At 41.8% G+C, this 22,855-nt stretch overlaps 1 protein-coding gene across 2 annotated transcripts; it reads right to left on the reverse strand.

Moving 5' to 3' along the window:
- Positions 1–1,738: 1,738 nt before the first annotated feature.
- Positions 1,739–19,657, reverse strand: LOC135541915 (arginine/serine-rich coiled-coil protein 2-like). Of its 2 annotated transcripts, XM_064968414.1 has the most exons (10): positions 19,538–19,657; positions 17,794–17,950; positions 14,941–14,981; positions 9,005–9,174; positions 8,789–8,911; positions 7,466–7,588; positions 3,225–3,304; positions 2,846–3,114; positions 2,563–2,652; positions 1,739–2,469 (listed from the first exon to the last, which is right to left on the reverse strand). In XM_064968414.1, the coding sequence occupies exons 1-10, from the start codon at positions 19,541–19,543 to the stop codon at positions 2,284–2,286; spliced, it is 1,245 nt and encodes a 414-aa protein (XP_064824486.1). In that variant the 5' UTR covers positions 19,544–19,657; the 3' UTR covers positions 1,739–2,283. The 2 variants fall into 2 exon arrangements, with proteins under 2 accessions (XP_064824486.1, XP_064824495.1); XM_064968423.1 differs by lacking the exons at positions 14,941–14,981; positions 17,794–17,950; positions 19,538–19,657 and adding an exon at positions 9,498–14,521 and having other exon boundaries at positions 9,005–9,196.
- Between the last annotated feature and the right edge of the window lie 3,198 nt (positions 19,658–22,855).

The following is a 22,855-nucleotide window of genomic DNA, read 5'->3' on the forward strand; positions in this document are numbered from 1 at the left end:
CAAGGATGATCAATGGAGACAAGATGCACCTGAGCTCAATTTCAAGTCTCATAGCGAAGGGTCTGTAAAATTGTTAAGGGTTTATACATTTGCTAAAATTTCTAAAAACCTGTTTTTCCTTTGTAATTACGGGGTACTGTGTGTAGAATGCTGAGGATTTGTATTTATTTAATCAATTTTAGAATAAGTCTGTAACGTAACAAAATGTGGAAAAAGTCAAGGGTCTGAATACGTTCTGAAGGCATTGTATCTAGTGTTTTTGAGCCACGGATTTGCAGATTGACCGACAGGATAAATCGTTTTTGTTTTGGCTAGCTGACTGTTTTTGTTTGAAAAATGCATCTGGACACTTTTTTGTTTCACCTGGCTGCCAGTTCCTAATATTTTGATAACATAATTTCAGGAGTGGCTTGAAGCATGGGGGAATGGGAGATTGAGGAATATAGCAGTGCTGAGGCAGAGGGCTCGTAATGAGGACAACAAGTCACTATTCTGAACTGTGTGGTGAGTTTTCTGGCACTCGAGCTGCTGGGGCATCACCCAAGTGGGTGCTACAGAGTGGAAGAGGAAAAGTCCAGTGGCTATAAGACTCAGTCTTGTCCCCAGACTTGCCCTCTGCTCATCTGCAGGCTCCATCACTATCATCTACCATCCTCTGACCAGCCCCCTCTGCTCAAGCCGTGAACGGACCCTCTCAATCTTCAGAGAAATTAGCATTCAAAGGCTTGGCCTCTATTGGTAGACCTGTCTTGATACTATATATTGCTTGTTTGTTTTTAGCTCTTGAAGCACTTCAAGAACTATTCAAATTTTAAAAAACAGGAAATGGCAGAGCGACTGCCTCCTGTAATCTCAAACTATATAGTTATATACAACAGTACAATACACTGAACTACATTTAAATTCACCAGCCGTGGCAATTTTTTTAAACCATGCATAACTGTACATGGTGACATACATCTTTTAACAATGAAAGCCGAGGCAGGTCTGACAGTTCTAAGTCATTCCATATCCAATAATTCCACATTAACCTCAGTATACACAGATCATGTAGGTTATGAAAAAAACATTTCATATTTAATCTGTTCCAATTCCATCTCAATAGTCTGTAGTGTACTCTTGTAGTTTTCCCTGTTGTTTCTGAATCACTAAAGCTGATTTGACTAGACCCCCTCACAGGAACCAAAATGGTGATTTCACTGGATGTCCCAAGTGGTCTTTTTATACAGTAAAGACAGGCAGTTGGAGTCATGCAGGGGTGGAAAGAGCACTGAAATATCCTACTCAAGTAGAAATAGTTACCTTAATGACATTTTACTAATATGCAAGTAGAATTTAGCCTGGTACAAAAAGTGGGCTCTAGAGACATGAAGCCGAACTGCACCAGATATTACATTAGAGAACATTTGGGACTGCTTGATGAATTTTACCACTGGGTTTGAGATCACAAATTGTAATTTACAATCAATATTCCACCAGGCTATTGTGAAGGGGCATTTTATTAAATTATTTGGCAATAATTGAGCCTGATCCATGTCCTCAAGAGCGGTCATGTAATTTGTTGTTAATGGACTTCAATTTCCCGATTAAGCCTAAGTGTGCATTTTACTATTCATGTTCCAGTGTTAATTAATCAATGCTGTTTGCATCCTCTCTCAGCAAAGACCCTTGGAAATACAGTCGACAACATCATTTTTGTTGCTTTGTAAAAAGCATTTATGGACAAAAACACCTGGGATCACTTCAACACAAATGTACTTTTATTTCAAGAACATATGTAAGTTTATTGTTCATTCTTTCCATGAAACCATCAGGTGCCTGGTAGACATCTTAGTAATGTGATCCACTGTTTTACATTCCCATTCAGTAGACAGGAAACAAAGATGACACTACATATTGAGATTAGGATTCAGATAAATTTGTAAAGAATCTTGGTAAAGGAACATAAACAGAATAATTTTACTTGACCTACATAAAATGTTCCATTTCAAACAATCCAAAATATATACATTTTTTTGTAAAAAACAGATATGCAATCACATTTCTCAAACAAATCTAAATCCAGCCAGCATGACTGTCATTAAACTATTGCATAATTCAGAAAAGATGTACACTGAGGAAAACTCAGCATCTATTTACATGAGAATGTTTAAAAGACGCGAGATTGTTTCTAAATAAAATGACAGATCCAATGCAACAACATCCATGCAAGCTTGAGTGCTAGCTGTGAGTGGAGAGACCAATGAGAAAGAAAGCAAGGGCAAGCCAGTGCATGGTTTGGCATTAGATGGTGTCCATGCCCCGTGAGAATGAAGTGCCGAAGCCTAGTCCCATGCCTCTTTGAGTGTGGGTCTGGGACCTGGCCATCTCATACTGAACGTCCAGGTTATGGAACATCTCCTCCTGCTGCTGCAGGGTCTTCAGGCCTTCGTCGTTGAGTGGCTTTGAGGTCTCACCTTCCTCTTCCCCCTGACAGGACAGAAACCACAGTGTTAGAAATGCAAGGCTCTGCAGCATGGTACACAGTCAAATGAGAAAATAAAAGGACTCCGTTAAACATACTTTGATGCCCATCAGTTTACGAAATTTAACATTTTGGTCCTTATTTCCGAAGTTCAGTTTCTCCCACAACTCAGCTGTCTGTGACTTGTCCTTCAAAACAAACAATTTGCATGTATTAGTAACTTGCAACAATCATGCCACCATAAGCGAAGTTGCATGTTTTTCCTCAATATTTATTTTCATTAAGTCACTAGTTCTACATTCCGGATGTTACAAAGTAAAGAATCTGCTCCATCAAATAACCAGTGCTCTACGTATTGCACTACATAGCATAAAATCTTACCCCTTCCTTCTTTCCCTGCCAGAGCTTCTTCCTTTTCTTCTCCTGCTCTGCAAACTTCATGGGGTTGACAGCAGAGGGATTGTAATAACTGGGCACAGCAATGCCAGTCTCTGCTAAGGTTTTGGCTTGTAGGGCTGCCATCTGCGCTGCCATGGCGATCTGGGGCGTGACCTGGGTCCCTGAGGCCAGGAGAGCTGCCACATTGAGGACAGGGTTGGTAGCAACTGCAGCAGCAACTACTACTGTGTCAGACAGCAGGGGAGCTGGAACTAGAAATGCAAAAAACAAAGTGGGTCTATGTTAGTGACCCGTTTCTATGGTTTTACTCACGGATTACATTTTTTGTAGGTGTAATTGATGGCCGAGGAGAGCGACTCACCTGCAGGTACCTCCTGATGCTGCTGTTTCTCCAACATCTCCTTTTCTTTCTGCTCTTGCAGTTTCTTTGCCCTTTCCAACCTGGAGATAGAGGCAAGTAAAGAGTGTTCAAATGTCAGCCAGGCTTTAGGAGCAGATTGTCCGCTACTTTAATTACAAGAAGTCTCGATATGACCTCCAAGCAGCAATATAGGAATTAGGCGGAATCATACTACAAAAGGTTCCAATGCATGAGGCAGGGGAAGACCCAACTGTGATCTGCCCAATGATGCCTCTCTTCCAGATGAACTCAGTGCATTTTATGGATGTGTAGACAATAACACCATGCGTGAGCACCCCCACCGACCCAGAGGACTGGGAGAGCTTGCTCTGAGGCCGACATGCGGTCAATCGGGTCAACACTCAAGGCCGCAGGGCTGGAAGGCATTCCAAGGTGCGTTCTCGGAGCATGTGCAGATCAGCTGGCAGGCATATTCATGTTCAATTATTCAACCTCTCCTTGTCCCCGGTCTGAAATCCCACTACCATAATGTTTGTTCCCAAGAACTAAGGCTTCATGCCACAATGACTACCACCACCCTGTAGCACTCACATCTGTAATCATGAAGTGCTTTGAGGCTGGTTATGCACAACTCCATCATCCTCGACCAGTGGTCACCAACCGGTCGATCGCAATCGACTGGTCGATCTCCAAAGCATTCCTGGTCGATCAAACATTTCTGTGGAAAACCCAACGATAAAGCCTTGAGGCCTTTTTTTATTTTTATTAAAATGCACCTATAGGCCTACAGCTGGCCATAGACTGTAAAAAGAAGACTCGAACGCACACCAAAGTTAATACTGTGAGATTACTTCGAGACTCAACGAATAGAGCAATGAGCTGCTGTTTTATTGACTAAGTTGTTATTCAGCATTATATACACTTTCATAAGCCATAGAAATGTGCATCTACCTTAATTCCAGTCAAGCTACAACCAGCACTGCAGCAGCAGTGAACGAGTATAGCAAAATGTTCCGATAAGTTTGCGCTGTTATTATTTAGCGGGTTGTGTTTTCTTTTCTATTTGAAGGAATATTTCACTTTCTCTGGTTATAGGAGTGACATGAATTGCAGCACAAGGCAGAAATAATGCAGTGACTCTTAAGTTGTACCATCAGCTGGAAGTCTGTGTCCCATTTTCTCAGTGGAGGGAGGGAGAGCGGAGGGACGGTGATTCGGATGAGATGCAGCCGCAACGCTGCTCCCTCACTCCCCTCAGACTGAACAGATGCAGGCCTTCAGTCAGGTATATTTTTTAAATAATCTTAAGCTCACTCAGCTGTGCCTCACAAGTAATACAACAAGTTAGTCCTATGTACAGTGCATTCGGAAAGTATTCAGACCCCTGGACTTTTTCCACATTTTGTTATGTTACAGCCTTATTCTAAAACTGGTTCAATTATTTTTTCCCCTCATCTACACACAATACACCATGACAAAGCAAAAATAATTAAATAAAAACTGAAATATCACATTTGCACAAGTATTCAGACCATTACTTTATTGAAGCATCTTTGGCAGCGGCTACAGCCTCGAGTCTTCTTAGGTATGACGCAACAAGCTTGGCACACCTGTATTTGAGGAGTTTCTCCCATTCTTCTCTGCAGATCCTTTCAAGCTGTTAGGTTGAATAGAGTGTCGCCACACAGCTATTTTCAGGTCTCTCCAGAGATGTTTGATCGGGTTCAAGTCCGGGCTCTGGCTGGGCCTCTCAGACTTGTCTTGAAGCCACTCCTGCGTTGTCTTGGCTGCGTGTTTGGGTTGTTGTAGGGTTGGAAGATGAGCCTTTGCTCAGGACCCCAGACTGGGGCAATCTAAAGCATGTTGTCCATCAAGGATCTCTCTGCACTTTGCTCCGTTCAGCTTTCCCTCAATCCTGACTAGTCTCCCAGTTCCAATTGCTGAAAATCATACCCACAGCACCATGCTTCACCGTAGGGATGGTGCCAGGTTTGTTCCAGATGTGACACTTGAAATTCAGGCCAAACAGTTCAATCTTGTTTCTCATGGCCAGAGTCCTTTAGGTGCCTTTTGGCAAACTCCAAGCGGTCTGTCATGTGACTTATAAAGGAGTGGCTTCCGTTTGGCCATTCTACCATAAAGGTATAATTGGTGGAGTGTTATAGACAGGTGTGCCTTTCCAAATCATGTCCAATTATTTGAATTTACCACAGGTGGACTCCAATCAAGTTGTAGAAACATCAAGGATGTTGAGAAGGTTGTCCTTCTGGAAGGTTCTCCTATCTCCACAGAATAACTCTGGTGCTCTGGCAGTGACCATCACGTTCTTGGTCACCTTCCCGACCAAGGCACTTCTCCCCTGATTGCTCAGTTTGAACAGGCGACCAGCTCTAGGAAAAGTCTTGGTGGTTCCAAACTTCTTCCATTTAAGAATGGAGGCAACTGTGTTTTTGGGGACCTTCAATGCTGCAGAATCTTTTTGATACCCTTCCCCAGATCTGTGCCACAACACAATCCTGTCTAGGAGCTCTACAGAGAATTCCTTCGACCTCATGGCTTGTTTTTTGCTCTGACATGCACTGTCAACTGTGGAACCTTATATAGACATGTGTGTGCCCTTCTAAATTATGTCCAATCAATTTAATTTACCACAGGTGGACTCCAATCAAGTTGTAGAAACACCAAGGATGATCAATGGAAACAGGATGCACCTGAGCTCAATTCCGAGTTGCATAAATGGTCGAAATACTTATGTAAATGTGGTGTTTTTATTTTTTTTAAATAAATGATCAAAAATGTCTTAACACATGTTTTCACTGTCATTACGGGGCATTGTATGTAGATAGAGGATTTTTATTTAATACATTTTAGAATAAGGCTGTAACATAACAAAATATTGAAATGGGGAAGGGGTCTGAATACCTTCCGAACGCACTGTACAATATCTACCTCGATCACTCCAGTATCCCTGCACATTTTAAATATGGTATTGGAACCGACCCTGTATATTAGCTACTTACCTTCTTGTGTTCTTATTCATTTCCATTTCTGGTGTGTTTTTGTTCTGATGTTATTTTTGGTGCAACATTGATTTTGATTACTGCATTGTTGGGTTTGGAGTTAACTTCTTGGTGACAGGGGGCAGTATTTTCACATCCGGATGAAATGCATGCCCAAATTCAACTAACTACCTGCTTCTCATCCCCAGAAAATAAGATATGCATATTATTAGTATATTTGGATAGAAAACTCTGAAGTTTCTAAAACTGTTTGAATCATGTCTGAGTATAACATAACTTATTTAGCAGGTGAAACCCCGAGTACAGATTTTTTGTTTGTTTTTTAGGTTACTCTTGTCAATGGGTTTTCATTGGGAATCCAGATTTCTAAGGGACCTTCTTGCAGTTCCTATCGCTTCCACTGGATGTCAACAGTCTTTATAAATTGGTTGAGGTTATTCATTTGTGTAATGAAGAAGTACGGCCATCTTGAACGAGGGTCACCTGAAGTGTACTGTTAGATAGAGGCGTGTGACCAGAAAGCATGCTTCAGTTTGTTTTCTTCCTGTATTGAACACAGATCATCCCGTCTTCAATTTTATCGATTATTTATGTAAAAAAAAAAATGCCTAAAGTTGTATTACAAAAGGAGTTTGAAATGTTTTAGCAAAGTTTACAGGTAACTTTTGAGATATTTTGTAGTCACGTTGCTCAAGTTAAAACCGGTGTTTTTCTGGATCAAACGCGCCAAATAAATTTAGATTTTGGATATATATATGTCGACGGAATTATCGAACAAAAAGGAACATTTGTGATATTTATAGGACATATTGGAGTGCCAACAAAAGAAGCTTGTCAAAAGCATTAATTATATTTTTATTTCTGCGTTTTGTGTCGCGCCTGCAGGGTTGAAATGTGCTTTCTCTCTTTTGTTTACGGAGGTGCTATCCTCAGATAATAGCATTGTTTGCTTTCGCCGAAAAGCCTTTTTGAAATCTGACATGTTGGCTGGATTCACAACACGTGTAGCTTTAATTTGGTATCTTACATGTGTGATTTAATGAAAGTTAGATTTTTATAGTAATTTATTTGAATTTGGCGCTCTGCATTTTCCCTGACTTTGGCCAGGTTGGGACGCTAGCATCCCACATATCCCAGAGAGATACTGGTGCACATGAAGTACCGAACAGACACTCAACAAACACATCTTCAAGTCACAGTTCCTCTAAACCACTGCAGTACCTTCTGGCCAGCGCCTCCTGTGCGTCCATGGCAGTGTTTCTGCCCCGGAAAGCCGGGGGGCTCACAGACCTGCTACGACTCTTCTCTTTTCTGCGCACCTTATCAGTCTTCTTCTTCCACTCCCTAAAGAGACATCATAGCATTTCAAGATCCACAGAAAGATATGCATTCTCACACACACACGGTTACAAACAGAGGGGCAAACATTAGGCACACACAGGGGTGGTTACCAATAGGGGTGTGAACGTGTAAACATATAGAAAAATACATCCCTACCCAAAAAACATTTTTTTTTTTTTTTAACAAAATGACAACCACAGTGCAGTCATCACAAAACTACCACTAACAGGTCCTGACCATCATCGGAAAAAGTAACAATTACCTAATGCAACAAGGCTGTAACGTTAGTAGGAGATATTAAGCTTTTAAATTATTTGCCATGGATATAAAGTGCTCTGCACGTCCTCTGCGCTAAAAATGGCAAAGTGAGACAGGGAAGTGACAGCAGCAAAGTCCTGTATGGCAATATTTTGAGAAGTTAAATGAGAAGGTGATGAAATGCAAACTTTGTGGTGGAATTGAGCTACAGTGGCAGAATAGGTGCAATGTTGAAAGGGAGTCAGCATAAGACCCAACCCGTTGCTGGTAGCAGTGCGATTAGGGAATGAGAAAGAAAATAACAGTGCTGATGACAGAAATGATTACTGTTGATCGTCAATGGTAGAGGATGTCAGCTTCAAAACCCCCTAATGACATCGAGAACCAGACTACAAGATGCCATGTCGAAAAACCGTGACAGCCCTGAGAGAGAAATTGTATGGTGATTGCTATGCAAGTACAAAGCGCGAGCTCTCAACCGCAATACGTGACATTAACAGATTGATGGATGTCTAAGAGCATGCAGTCATACATCACTGCAACGAGCCATCAACCTGATGAGAAGTGGAACATGAAGTACGTACTGACAACATGGAGGCATGGCACACAACAGAGAACCTAAAACGGCATTAATACCATCATGGCTGAGTGGGTGGGGGACAGCAGTAAGGTGAGCGCTGTCTGGTAGGGTTTCCACTAGTTACCACAGACAAAGTCAAAATGGGCTAGATTGTAAAAATGTTTAAAAAAACACAAATTATAGTTAGTTTTAGGCATAAGGTCAGCAGTGTGGTTAGATTTAAAATTACAGAAGAGAAAATGTAGAAATGGGCGGGGTTTATGACTTTGTGGCTGTGGTAACTAGTAACGACAGACCGGTAGGTAGTCAGGACTGCGGTAGATAGTTATCAAAGAATGGTAGGGAGAGAAGCAAGAGAAACCCACCTGCTTTTGCTCCTGCTCCTGTGGCGGTGTTTGGTCTTTGAACCCGACCGGGAGCTGGCCCTCTTCTTCTTCTCCCGCGGGGACCGCGATCTCCGTTTGTCCCGACTTCTGCTGCGATGACGTCTAAAACAGTGTGAAAATAAAATTCTCCCCAGTTTACGGTTACTCGTCTCAAAACATATCCAGACAGCATGTACCATATCTCCATGAACCCACCTGTCCCGTGAGAGTGACCTGGAGTGGCTCCGCCCCTTCTTGTCTTTACGCCGGTGTCGCTCCTCCCCATTCTCTGCAGAAAGTCTCTCCCTGCCCCTCTCAGTCTGCTCCGGCTGCTCATCCGACTTGCTGTGAGATTTTGATGGCTTCTCAGAGTCCCTCCTTCGTGCCTGTTTTAAGAAGAAGTTGTCTCTTTCAGGAAAATAGTGCAACAAAGAGCGTTAGTACAACGGTTTGATACAGAAAATACCAAAGCATGTTGAGAACTCTTGCTCATTTCAGACAGATTTAGACTAAACCAGAAACTGACCGACTATACAGTGCCTTTCAGAAAGTATTCCCGACCCCTTGACTTTCTCCATATTTTGTTATGTTACATCCTTATTCTAAAATTGATTAAATAATTAGTTTGATCATCAATCTACACACAATACCCCATAATGACAAAGCAAAAACAGGCTTGAACATTTTAGCAAATTTAAAACTGAAATACCTCATTTACATAAGTATTCAGACCGTTTTCTATGAGACTCAAAATTGAGATCCGGTGCATCCTGTTTCCATTGCTCATCCTTTAGATGTTTCTTCAACTTGGAGTCCACCTGTGGTGAATTCAATTGGACATGATTTAGAAAAGGCACACACCTGTCTATATAAAAAGGTCCCGTAGTCGACAGTGCATGTCAGAGCAAAAACCAAGCCATGTGTTCGTAGGAATTGTCCGTAGAGCTCAGAGACACGATTGTGTCAAGGCACAGATCTGGGAAAGGGTACCAAAAAAAATGTTTGCAGCTTTGAAGGTCCCCAAGAACAGTGACCTCCATCATCCTTAAATGGAGGAAGTTTGGAACCACCAAGACTCTTCCAAGACCTGGCCCGCCTGGTCAAACTGAGCAATCGGGGGAGAAGGGCCATGGTCAGGGACGTGACCAAGAACCCGATGGTCACTCTGACCGTGCTCTAGAGTTCCTCTGTGGAGATGGTGTAGGAGATTTTCCAGTCATCTGATGATTCTCAGTACCGATACTGTTCTCTTTGAAATAGAAAGAATGAATCAATATAAGTTTAAATAGACATGTGTAAGCAGAATGAAGGCTGAAGCCCATGTGTGTGTACAATGCTGGATCAACATCGAATTGACCATTGGACATGTAAAAAACAGAACGTAAGCAGAATCTGTGTAGATGAGGCAAGGTAGACTAACAAGACGTGCCTGGTCTGCGCCATGTCTGATCTTGTGAAGGCTACTGGACACGCACATGGGTTATCATACATAGACAATATAGGACAGGAACATTAGCTAAGGGATGTCACGCCACTAATATAATCTATGCCCCAATATCTGAGCCAATAAGAAAACGGAAACTAAGTAAGATAACATTGTCACTCCACTTTACGAATCATGTTATGCAAGGGTAAAACTGTATAAAAGCCAAGCACTAAGAATGAGGCAGTTTTTCCATGGAACTGCTAGGCTTCTGTTACTTTTGTAATAAAGTCTAATTGAATTTACAAGCTCCTGTATCTGAGAAGTATTTGATTTAATATGTTCTACAACAATGGCTGTCCTTCTGGAAGATTCTCCCATCGCTGCAGCACTCAGGCCTTAACAATAGAGTAGCCAAATGAAAGCCACTCCACAGTAAAAGGCACATGACAGCCCGCTTGGAGTTTGCCAAAAGGGCACCTAAAGACTCTCAGACCATGAGAAACCAAGATCCTCTAGCATGAATGCCAAGCTTGACATCTGGCACCATACCTACGGTGAAGAATGGTGGTGGCAGCATCATGCTGTGAGGATGTTTTTCGAAGGCAGGGACTGGGAGACTAGTCAGGATCGAGGTAAAGATGAAAGTAGCAAGGTACAGAGAAATCCTTGATGAAAACCTGTTCCAAGGCACCCAGGACCTCAGATTGGGCAAATGATCACCTTCCAACAGGACAACAACCTTAAGCACACAGCCAAGACAACGCAGGAGTCTCAATGTCCATGAGTGGCCCTGCCAGAGCCCGGATTTGAACCCGATCAAACATCTCTGGAAAGACCTGAAAATAGCTGTTCAGCAACACTCCCCATCCAACCTGACAGCACTCGAGAGGATCTGCGGAGAAGAATGGGAGAAACTCCCCAAATACAGGTGTGCCAAGATTGTAGAGTCATTCCAAAGTAGACTCGAGTCTGTAATCGCTGCCAAAACGTGATTCAACAAAGTATTGAGTAAAGGGTCTGAATACTTACGTAAAAATGTCATTTAAAAACATCTTAATACATTTAAAAATGTCTAAAACCTGGTTTTGCTTTGCATTGTGTGTGGATTGATGATATTTATATATAAGCTCAGCAAAAAAAGAAATATCCTCTATGTCAACTGCATTTATTTTCATCAAACTTAACATTTTTTGCATGTGTTAAGACAAACAGACAAACTGAACAAGTTCCACATACATTTGACTAACAAGAATTGAATAATGTGTCCCTGAACAAAGGGGGGTCAAAATCAAAAGTAACAGTTGATGCAGCTGGTGGCCACCCCAGATACTAAGTACTGCAGTGTATCTCCTCCTCATGGACTGCGTCACATTTGCCAGTTCTTGCTGTGAGAGGTTATCCCACTCTTCCACCAAGGCACCTGCAAGTTCCCGGACATTTCTGGGGGAATGGTCCTAGCACTCACCCTCCGATCCAACAGGTCCCAGTCATGCTGAATGGAATTGAGATCCGGGCTGTTCGCTGGTCATGGCAGAACACTGACATTCCTGTCTTGCAGGAAATCACACACAGAATGAGCAGTATGGCTGGTGGCATTGTCATGCTGGAGGGTCATGTCAGGATGAGCCTGCAGGAAGGGTACCACATGAGGGAGGAGGATGTCTTCCCTGTAACGCAGTGTTGAGTATTGCCTACAATGACAACAAGCTCAGTCCGATGATGCTGTGACACACCGCCCCAGACCATGACGGACCCTCCACCTCCAAATCGATTCCGCTCCAGAGTACAGGCCTGGGTGTAACGCTCATTCCTTTGACGATAAACACAAATCCGACCATCACCCCTGGTGTGACAAAACCGCATCTCGTTAGTGAAGAGCACTTTTTGCCAGTCCTGTCTGGTCCAGAGACGGTGGGTTTGTGCCCAAAGGCAACGTTGTTGCTAGTGATGTCTGGTGAGGACCTGCCTTACAACAGGCCTACAAGCCCTCTGTCCGAAATAGGCTGAGAGAGGCTGGACTGTCTGAGCACTGAAGGAGGGATTGTGCGTTCCTGGTGTAACTCGGGCAGTTGCTATTGACATCCTGTTCCTGTCCCGCAGGTGTGATGTTCGGATGTACCGATCCTGTGCAGGTTTTGTTACACGTGGTCTGCCACTGTGAGGACGATCAGCTGTTCGCCCTGTAGCGCCGTCTTAGGTGTCTCACAGTACAGACATTGCAATTTATTGTCCTTGCCACATCTGCATGCCTCCTTGCAGCATGCCTCAGGCACATTCACGCAGATGAGCAGGGACCCTGGGCATTTTTCTTTTGGTGTTTATCGGAGTCAGTAGAAAGGCCTCTTTAGTGTCCTATGAATACATAACTGTGATCTTAATTACCTACCGTCTGTAAGCTGTTAGTATCTTAACGACCGTTCCACAGGTGCATGTTCATTAATTGTTTATGGTTCATTGAACAAGCATGGGAAACCGTGTTAAAACCATTTACAATGAAGATCTGAAGTTATTAGGATTTTCACGACTTCTCTTTGAAAGACCGGGTCCTAAAAAAGGGACGTTTCTTTTTTTTGCTGAGTGAGTGTGTGTGTGTGTGTGTTATATATATATATACCACACACACTTCAGAATAAGGCTTGTACGTTGCAAAATGTGAATAAGTCAAGGGGTCTGAATCACTTCTGAATGCACTGGATGTCAGAAGTATAAACGGCTCGAAGGAGCTTGATAGTCTTCACAGCTTGATAGACTAACTGGAGAGAAATGTTTCAATGAATTGCCCTCCAACTCCAATGTATACTGAACAAAAATATAAAACGCAGTAATTTAAATTAAGAGTTACAGTTCATAACGAAATCAGTCAATTTAAATACATACATTAGGCCCTAATCTATGGATTTTACATGACTGGGAATACAGATAGGCTTCTGTTGGTCACAGAGACCCCAAAAGAATGTAGGGGTGTGAATAAGAAAAGCAGTCAGTATCTGGTGTGACCACCATTTGTCTCATGCAGCGCGACACATCTCCGCAAAGAGTTGATCGGACTGTTGATTGTGGCCTGTGTAATGTTGTCCCACTCTTCAATGGTTGTGCATAGTTGCTGGATATTGACAGGAACACGCTGTAGTACATGTTGATCCAGAGCATCCCAAATGTGCTCAATGGGTGATGTCTGGTCAGTATGCAGGCCATGGATGAACCGGGACAGATCCTTGTGACATGAGGCCGTGCATTGTCATGCTGAAACATGAGGTGATGGCTGAGGATGAATGACACGAAAATGGGCCTCAGGGTCTCACCAGTACCTGTGCATTCAAATTGCCATCGATAAAATGCAAGCGTGTTCATCGTCCGTAGCTTATGCCTTCCCATACCATAACCCCAGCGCCCCCATGGGGCACGCTGTTCAGTGTTGACATCAGCAAACCGCTCACCCACACGACGCCATTCACGTGGTCTGCGGTTGCGAGGCTGGTTGGATGTACTGCCAAGTTCTCTGGGATGACGCTGGAGGCGGCTTATTGTAGAGAAATTAACATTCAATTCTCTGGCAACAGCACTGGTGGACATTCCTGCAGTCAGCATGACAATTGTACGCTTCCTCAAAACTTGAGACATCTGTGGCATTGTGTTGTGTGACAAAACCGCACATTTTAGAGCGGCCTTTAACAGTCCCTAGCAGAAGATATACCTGTGTAATGATCTTGACATGCCACACATGTCAGGTGGATGGATTATCTTGGCAAAGGAGAAATCCTCATTAACAGGGACGCAAACAAATTTGTACACAAAATTTGAGAGAAATAAACTTTTTCGCGCACATTGAACATTTCTGGGATCTTTTATTTCAGCTCATGGAACCAACACTTTACATGTTGCATTTATATTTTTGTTCAGTGTATGTAGACTAGTAGATCCAACTTATAGTGCATGTGTTTTGTCATGTCCACCACCTACTCAAGTGCACCAAGTAAGTACAGCCACTTCTACTTTTGTTTCAAATATATCATGGTAGGTACATGTATTATAAGCCTTAAACACAATGTAGGTTACCGTAGATCTCAGAGACAGCTTTAATACCTTTGTCTTGGTTCATGTAACACTACAATCCCTTCCCCATCTACAAGTGCAGCTTTCAAAAGGCAGGCTAAAATTATTTGATTTTTAATAAGGTTACTGCCAGCAGACTGTTTGTCTTTTGAGTAATTGTAATAACAATGCAGCTTGAATTGAACCCAGTAAAAGGCTGTAATTTCCTTTATTTTCTTAATTCTAGGAGGCAAGTATGAATTTGAATGGCTGATAGTTACCTGTCCGAGTAGTAGACATATAATTTTGCTATGTCAGCAGCGTCTTCAGTTCAGTGTCTCTTCGTGCTTTAGCACGCTGAGTATGATTTATTGTAGAAATGTTATCATGTGATCTACACACAGGATTTATTCAAAAGAAAAATATCCTACATATTCAATCTTCACCATCTAGTATGGACAGCTACACTTAGTGACAGATCCAAGAAGAATAAGTTAATGTAAATAAAAAAATATTTTTCTCTTCTTCAATTGAATTAATTCCATGCCCATCTTAATCTCTTAATCTTTGATTCAAGTGAAATAACCTACACGGTTGTTTGGTACTTACCATGATCTAAGACAAAAAACTAACGACATTCAAGATGGTGACAATGCTGTACTTTAGTTCACTAAAATGAACTAATATTAGTTACCTCTTTGCTCCTGCTCCGACTTCGTCTGTGCTTTTTGTCACCTGTAAAAGTAACAAAATGGATTGGTGAGAACAGTGACCAATTCTATTGCACCTTCAAATTAGGGTTGCCTTAGCCCTGGAGCGCACACCGTCATATACACAGTTAAAGCTGCAATGTCACTTTTTGGGGTGACCTGACCAAATTCACATAGAATTGCGAGTCCGAGACTCACTCATTGAAAGCAAGTCCAAGAAGCATGAGGTCTGTTCTATCTACGTTATTTCTATGCATCCAGTTCTTAAGTTTAGTTGCACCATTTACTTTTGGTTTTGTACACCAGCTTCAAACAGCTGAAAATACAATATTTGGGGTTATTGAAAGGATATTTCACAGTGGTTTAGACGGTAGAATTATTCTCGAAACTATTCAGTTTGTCACAAACTGAAATTAGACCAACTATATACATTTTTGCAACCAGGAAATGGCGGCGTGATTTTTGCATACTGCATCTCCACAATCATACAACCTCAACTGAATTGATATGGTTTGGGATGAGTTGGACTGCAGAGTGAAGGAAAAGCAGCCAACAAGTGCTCAGCATGTGGGAACTCCTTCAAGACTGTTGGAAAAGCATTCCAGGTGAAGCTGGTTGAGAGAATGCCAAGAGTGTGCAAAGCTGTCAAGGCAAAATGTGGCTACTTTGAGGAATCTCAAATATATTTAGATTTGTTTTACACTTTTTTGGTTACTACATAATTCCATGTGTTATTTCATAGTTTTGATGTCTTCACTATTCTACAATTTAGAAAAATAGTCAAAATAAAGAAAAACCCTTGAATGAGTAGGTGTCCCCAAACTTTTGACTGGTACTGTACAGTCGTGGCCAAAAGTTGAGAATGAAAAAAATATTAATTTCCGCAAAGTTTGCTGCTTCAGTGTCTTTAGATATTTTTGTCAGATGTTACTATGGAATACTGAAGTATAATTACAAGCATTTCATAAGTGTCAAACCTTTACTAACAACTACATTAAGATGATGCAAAGAGTCAATATTTGCAGTGTTGACCATTCTTTTTGAAGACCTCTGCAATCCGCCCTGGCATGCTGTCAATGAACTTCCAGGCCACATCCTGACTGATGGCAGACCACTCTTGCATAATCAATGCTTGGGGTTTGTCAGAATTTGTGGGGGGTTTTTTGTATACCCGCCTCTTGAGGATTGACCACAATTTCTCAATGGGATTAAGGTCTGGGGAGTTTCCTGGCCATGGACCCAAAATATTGATGTTTTGATCCCCGAGCCACTTAGTTATCACTTTTGCCCTATGGCAAGGTGCTCCATAATGCTGGAAAAGTCATTGTTTGTCACCAAACTGTTCCTGGATTTTGGGAGAAGTTGCTCTCGGAGGATGTGTTGGTACCATTCTTTATTCACTGCTGTGTTCTTAGGCAAAATTGTGAGTGAGCCCACTCCCTTGGCTGAAAAGCAACCCAACACATGAATGGTCTCAGGATGCTTTACTGTTGGCATGACACAGGACTGATGGTAGCGCTCACCTGGTGTTCTCCGGACAAGTTTTTTCCAATCAATCAGAAAGGGGATTCATCAGAGAAAATGACTACCCCAGTCCTCAGCAGTCCAATCCCTGTTCCTTTTGCAGAATATCAGTCTGTCCCTGATGTTTTTCCTGGAGAAAAGTGGCTTCTTTGCTGCCCTTCTTGACACCATTCCATCCTCCAAAAAAAAGTATTTGCCTCACTGTGCGTGCAGATGCACTCACACCTGCCTGCTGCCATTCCTGAGCAAGCTCTGTGCTGGTGCTGCCCTGATCCCGCAGCTGAATCACCTTTAGGAGACTTTCTTTGGCGCCCTGAAGCCTTCTTCACATCAATTGAACCACTCTCCTTGAAGTTCTTGATGATCCGATAAATGGTTGATTTAGGTGCAATCTTACTGGCAGCAATATCCTTTCCTGTGAAGCCCTTTTTGTGCAAAGCAATGATGATGGCACGTGTTTCCTTGCAGGTAACCATGGTTGACATAGGAAGAACAATGATTCCAAGCACCAACCTCCTTTTGAAGCTTCCAGTCTGTTAATTAATCAAACTCAATTAGCATGACAGAGTGATCTCCAGCCATGTCCTCGTCAACACTTACACCTGTATAAATGAGAGAATCACTGACAAGATGTCAGCCCGTCATTTTGTGGCAGGGCTGAAATGCAGTGGAAATGTTTTTTGGGGGATTCAGGTCATTTGCATGGTAAAGAGGGACTTTGCAATTCATCTGATCACTCTTCATAACATTCTGGAGTATATGCAAATTGCCATCATACAAACTGAGGCAGCAGACTTTGTGAGAATTAATATTTGTGTCATTCTCAAAACTTTTGGCCATGACTGTATATGATAGTCAGAAGACCGTTTTATTAAACTGGCATACCTTTCATTACCTAGCAGTGCACAAGAAATTATGAAATCCAGTTACTAGATTCTATTTCCCCCTCCCCAAATCAAATATGGATGTCAATCAATCAACAGGATTTAATTATTTATTTGGCACTGTTCAGTGATGCAAACGCAGCATTCCCAATCCGAACACAGTCACAGGTTGGGAAATAACACGCAAGCTGGGTATATGTTGTACAACTAGATCCGAGATCCACTCAGTCTAGAACCTGATGAGTCACCTTTTGCACTTGACTATTTCAGACATTTCTGTCAACAAGGTACAGCTCTGTCCCTAAACTTATGTCAAAAGACAAATGCCATGACCAGTTGGCCTGGGATCTGAAGATGGATGTGTGACCTAAATGTGTTAATGCATAATGTTTGTAGCTTGAGTATTCAAATTCAGTGCATTTAACTTACTTGATTTGCGCTTTCGGTCCCTGGAGCGTGACCTCGATCGTGAATGGTGGTGTTTAGAGCTTCTGGGAGATTTGGATAATTCCATAATGTGTTTTCTTTTGTCCGTGTAAAGAGAGCCCATCAAGGGTAGTAAATCAGTCGAATTGGCGTCACGTGCCTAAATCGGAGAAAACACACACTATTCAACCTTATAGTTATTGGTGTCCCCTCCACTAGGTTTGAGGGGAAATGAATGATGACTCAAGCCTGTGTTAACACATTGAGCTAAGGCCTAGACATTAGCCTCTATAATTCCAAGAGTGGAAGACTCCACTCTCGCCTCTAACATGTAGGCTCTGACTGTTGAATAAACTTCTTTTGAACATACTTTGTTGTCCGCTGATATTGTCCTCAAGTAGGAGGTAATCTAGGACAAAATATCAAGAGTGTTATTAATCCAACTGTCAGTACGCTGGTCTGAAAATCGGTTTGTATTTTCAACAATTCACACAATATTTCAGCGTTTAAGTGCTAGTCGGAACTAGGAAACTCATTTCCTACTTGCTAACTGGTTCTTGTTATATAGGTGCCGTGTTCCAACGAATGAGCAAATCACAAGCACTTCCACTGATTGCGAGGGAACACGCTTAGGTTAATAACATTTGAAATTTTGTCTCAGATTACCTCCTACATAAGGACAACATTGTTACATTGGGCTGTTGTTTACATATTGTGCATCACGTGAAGGCAAATACAAACAGAACCTAACGGCGCCGCCAAAAGTCAGGTAAACAACACTTTCCTGTCGTTACCCCATCTACACTTCCTACCACCAAAAGGACCAACAACACAGACAACCGGTAAAGTGCATTTAAAATGTCAAAATTGTATTCAATATTCTGGCTTGTAGAGACAGACTTTTTTTTAAACAACGACTTAAAGACTGATATCCATAGAGTAACCATGGTAACAGGGATGTTGAGGCAACCTAGACATTAGTTAGAGGCCCAACAATTTTCTTTGGCAAGGTTACTCTCAGTCACACCGACGCAACTGGACACACTGTACCTCCCTTACACTAACATGGATTCACTAAATAATTTTTTGGGGTTTCCCAAAAAGCAATCTCAGAAGTGAAAAGTCCTCCTCCTGGACAGGTAATGGCAATGTAGATATTTGCTCCAACCCTACAAATACACCCAATGAAGATCCTGAAGGCCATGGGCAGATGGTTTGTTAAAGTTGCACATCTATAAAACGGGAGGACGTAGCCCATACCGGAGCTACAAAACCAGTTAATGAATGAAGGGGGTCATTTTAAACAGAGATTAATTAGATGTTTTGCCACTTGCAATCTAACATCACTCATTCATGCATTGCTAAATTACATAGATAGCTGTCTAGCTTACGTTAGCTAACTAGGTTTAACGGCTGTGCAAGCAAACTTTGATCAATAACTATATGAAGGAGAACTTCCATTTATTTACAAAATCAACACGACATGCCAACCTGGTAAAAACAACCTAACTAGCTAATGACGGTTATCAGGCCAAAGTATCTGTAGATGGCTAGCTAATTTATCTAACCTAAACTCGCTGGCTTGTCGACATGGCTGCCACTACAGTATTGTAATTCCTAATGCTATGCCTGCCACGGGCAGAGAGACGCCATCTTGATGAAACAACATCTTTAAAATAGCAATAGTTAACAAATTATTATATGAAGTTGATGGTAATGTATTTTGTGTCCTTTTGTAAACACTTACCGTCATGGTACACTTGAGGAACTCCCTAAAATTAGATTGGAGTTGTCCTTTACGTGCTATTTCAGTTCTTCCAGTCTCTTCTACTCGCTAGCTATAACCTGGATGACAATCATCATTTGCGCGTGCGCACACAAACCAAATATTGGGGAAAATGTCTATTTAAATTACCTTCCTCTTGTTCTGATAGCGACTTCCGTAAATCTGTAAAACTAATTAGAGTATTATCAGAGAGATTTTAAATAATCGTATCTATTTTTGGTCCCACGACACAGCTTCCGGAAGTAAGAAGAGTTTTGCATCTTTTATTATTTTATTTTTTTCACAATAGTGTAAAATCTTCATAAATGTGTTCAATTATAAATCTACTGATGTCTTGCCACAGTTTTCTTACATGAACACAATGCCAAAAAATGACCACTGTTTCTGGGTGGTCATTACAAAAGGAGCAATTTGAGTTTATGTTTTCCTTAAACTTCTTCATATAGTGGTTGGCAAGATAATATTTATGAATAATTTTAAAGGAAACTTCCTTAATTTTGTTAACAAGTAGGTATGTGTGTGGCAACATCCAAACTTTTACCAACATATATTATCAATAAATCCATTCCAATAAGGCATGACATAAGGTATAGATAGATACAACATCCTGCTGAAACAAGGTTCGTATTGCTCTGTTGTTGAATGGACCAAAGGAGAAACAAATCTTTCCTACTGATGAGCCAACAGGGTCAATAGAAGGTAGGCTTTGAGGGTCAGGTCTTGACACGTTCCTGAATAATAAAGCAACACCTGAGGGAATGGCATCTAAAATCTTTAGATGTTATAGGGACCTTGTCAAGTGATAAGAATTCCTTATAACTGAGTAAAAGACCCTCTGCATTTACCAGTTGGCTCACCAATAGGATATTATTTCGGAACCAATATTCTAAAAACAAAGAAGTATTTTTATACAATATATCCCGATTATTCCATATATAATATCTGTGTGGAGAACAATTGTGTTTATAAATTAAGGACCATGACAAGAAAACCTGCCGATGAAAAGCAGAAAGTTTCACTGGAACTTTGTCAATATTATAATTGCAAAACAACATGAAGTTAAGACCACCAAAAGAAGAGAAGACATGATGAGGAATACAATTCCAGACAGACGTGGGTCTTCTTAGGAATTGTTTTATCCAACTGATCTTAAAAGTATTATTTAAAGGAGTAAAGTCCAGAAAATTCAGCCCACCATTCTCATAAGTGTTCATTACAACAATTTTCCTAACATAATGGGTACGGTTTCTCCAAAGAAAGTTGAAAAGCATCTGGTCTATTTCCTTGCTTATTTTACTGTCAAGATATAAAGATAGAGCGCCATATGTTAGTCTAGAGAAACCTTCAGCCTTGGTTATTAGTCATAGATATGGCTAGTAAACGGCAAGCTATAACATTTCAACCAGCCACCTAAACCTACATTTACCACCAAACGGTAGCACATGACTGGAGTTGACTAGCTAGTTAGCCTGGTACCTGCTAATTTATTACTATGCGAAAGGCCTCATGTTTGTAACTTTTTAGCAAATGTTTAATATCAGCAACTATAAATATTTTTGCTAGCTATGTAGCATAATTGACAACGGCTGATATTGGTTATGGTTATGACCGTGGATACATTTGTAAATCACAAAATTATAGACATGATGCTAGATAGGATTCCAAACAGATGTAAATAACAATTATTGACTATCCAGCCAGCTAGCTAGCTAAATTTACTCGCTAACAGTGAGGCGGAAACAATAATACAACAGTTTAACTGTTGTAAATCTCTAAAATTGATAAACTGGATTTACTCAAAAAATATTTGCCTGCGCATGCCTGTTAGACAATGGCTGTAGGTAGATATTGTCTGCCTACCGACCTAGATGCATTTGCCTGGTCTGGTCACTGCAAAGGTTGAGGGTTATGCCATATTTCTTTCTATTAGGCTAGATATTTTTCTAAATGCAATGTCTGTGCCTATGCACATGTATGCATGCTCAACTAGTCTATCCTAATGGTCGTTCAAACTGTGCCATGGAGTATAATTTATTTTATAGTTTGGTCTTAGACAATACTGTGTGGTGCATGGACTTCTTTCTGGCATGTATTCTTGGAGAGAAACATAATTCCTTTGCCTGCGTGTGTCATTGTAGCAAAACTGTATCCTGTGAACTGTATCCCTCTCGATGGATTGGACATTATGCTGGATTTCAAGCAGAAGATGACTCGAGAGGAGCTGAACGGCAGTTTGATCATGACAACTCCTCCCACTGCTGTACAAGTGTACCCTGAATTTACTGTATGTTTCTTTGGAATGGCAATTTCATCATGACCACCTCTCCATCATCTACTAATCACGAGTTCACTTCGCTACAGATTGTTACACCAGACAATGTGATTTAACCAAAGATTTTTGGTATCCATTACCGGGGTGGCAGGGTAGCCTAGTGGTTGGAGCGTTGGACTAGTAACCGGAAGGTTGCGAGTTCAAACCCCCGAGCTGACAAGCTACAAATCTGTTGGTCTGCCCCTGAACAGGCCGTTGTTGAAAATAAGAATTTGTTCTTAACTGACTTGCCTCGTTAAATAAAGGTAAAATAAATAAAAAAACTTACAAAAGTTACAGGATACTCCTGGAGCGAGACATCATGTCCCAGATGTGCTCAATTGGATTCAGGTCTGGGGAACGGGCGGGCCAGTCCATAGCATCAATGCCTTCCTCTTGCAGGAACTGCTGACACACTCCAGCCACATGAGGTCTAGCATTGTCTTGCATTAGGAGGAACCCAGGGCCAACCGCACCAGCATATGGTCTCACAAGGGGTCTGAGGATCTCATCTCGGTACCTAATGGCAGTCAGACTACCTCTGGCGAGCACATGGAGGGCTGTGCGGCCCCCTAAAGAAATGCCACCCCACACCATGACTGACCCACCGCCAAACCGGTCATGCTGGAGGATGTTGCAGGCAGCAGAACATTCTCCACGGCGTCTCCAGACTGTCACGTCTGTCACATGTGCTCAGTGTGAACCTGCTTTCATCTGTGAAGAGCACAGGGCGCCAGTGGCGAATTTGCCAATCTTGGTGTTCTCTGGCAAATGCCAAATGTCCTGCACGGTGTTGGGCTGTAAGCACAATCCCCACCTGTGGACGTTGGGCCCTCATACCACCCTCATGGAGTCTGTTTCTGACCGTTTGAGCAGACACACACATATTTGTGGCCTATGGAGGTCATTTTGCAGGGCTCTGGCAGTGCTCCTCCTGCTCCTCCTTGCACAAAGGTGGAGGTAGCGGT

This window comes from Oncorhynchus masou, chromosome 1 (assembly GCF_036934945.1).
Source record: "Oncorhynchus masou masou isolate Uvic2021 chromosome 1, UVic_Omas_1.1, whole genome shotgun sequence".
In the NCBI taxonomy this organism is placed as follows: domain Eukaryota; kingdom Metazoa; phylum Chordata; class Actinopteri; order Salmoniformes; family Salmonidae; genus Oncorhynchus; species Oncorhynchus masou.

Coding starts and splice junctions, on each gene's coding strand:
- LOC135541915 (XM_064968414.1), bottom strand. Junction 8,912..9,004: donor AGGTCACTCTCACGGGACAG/GTGGGTTCATGG, acceptor ACACTGTTTTAG/ACGTCATCGCAGCAGAAGTC. Junction 3,115..3,224: donor GCATCAGGAGGTACCTGCAG/GTGAGTCGCTCT, acceptor TTGCATTTCTAG/TTCCAGCTCCCCTGCTGTCT.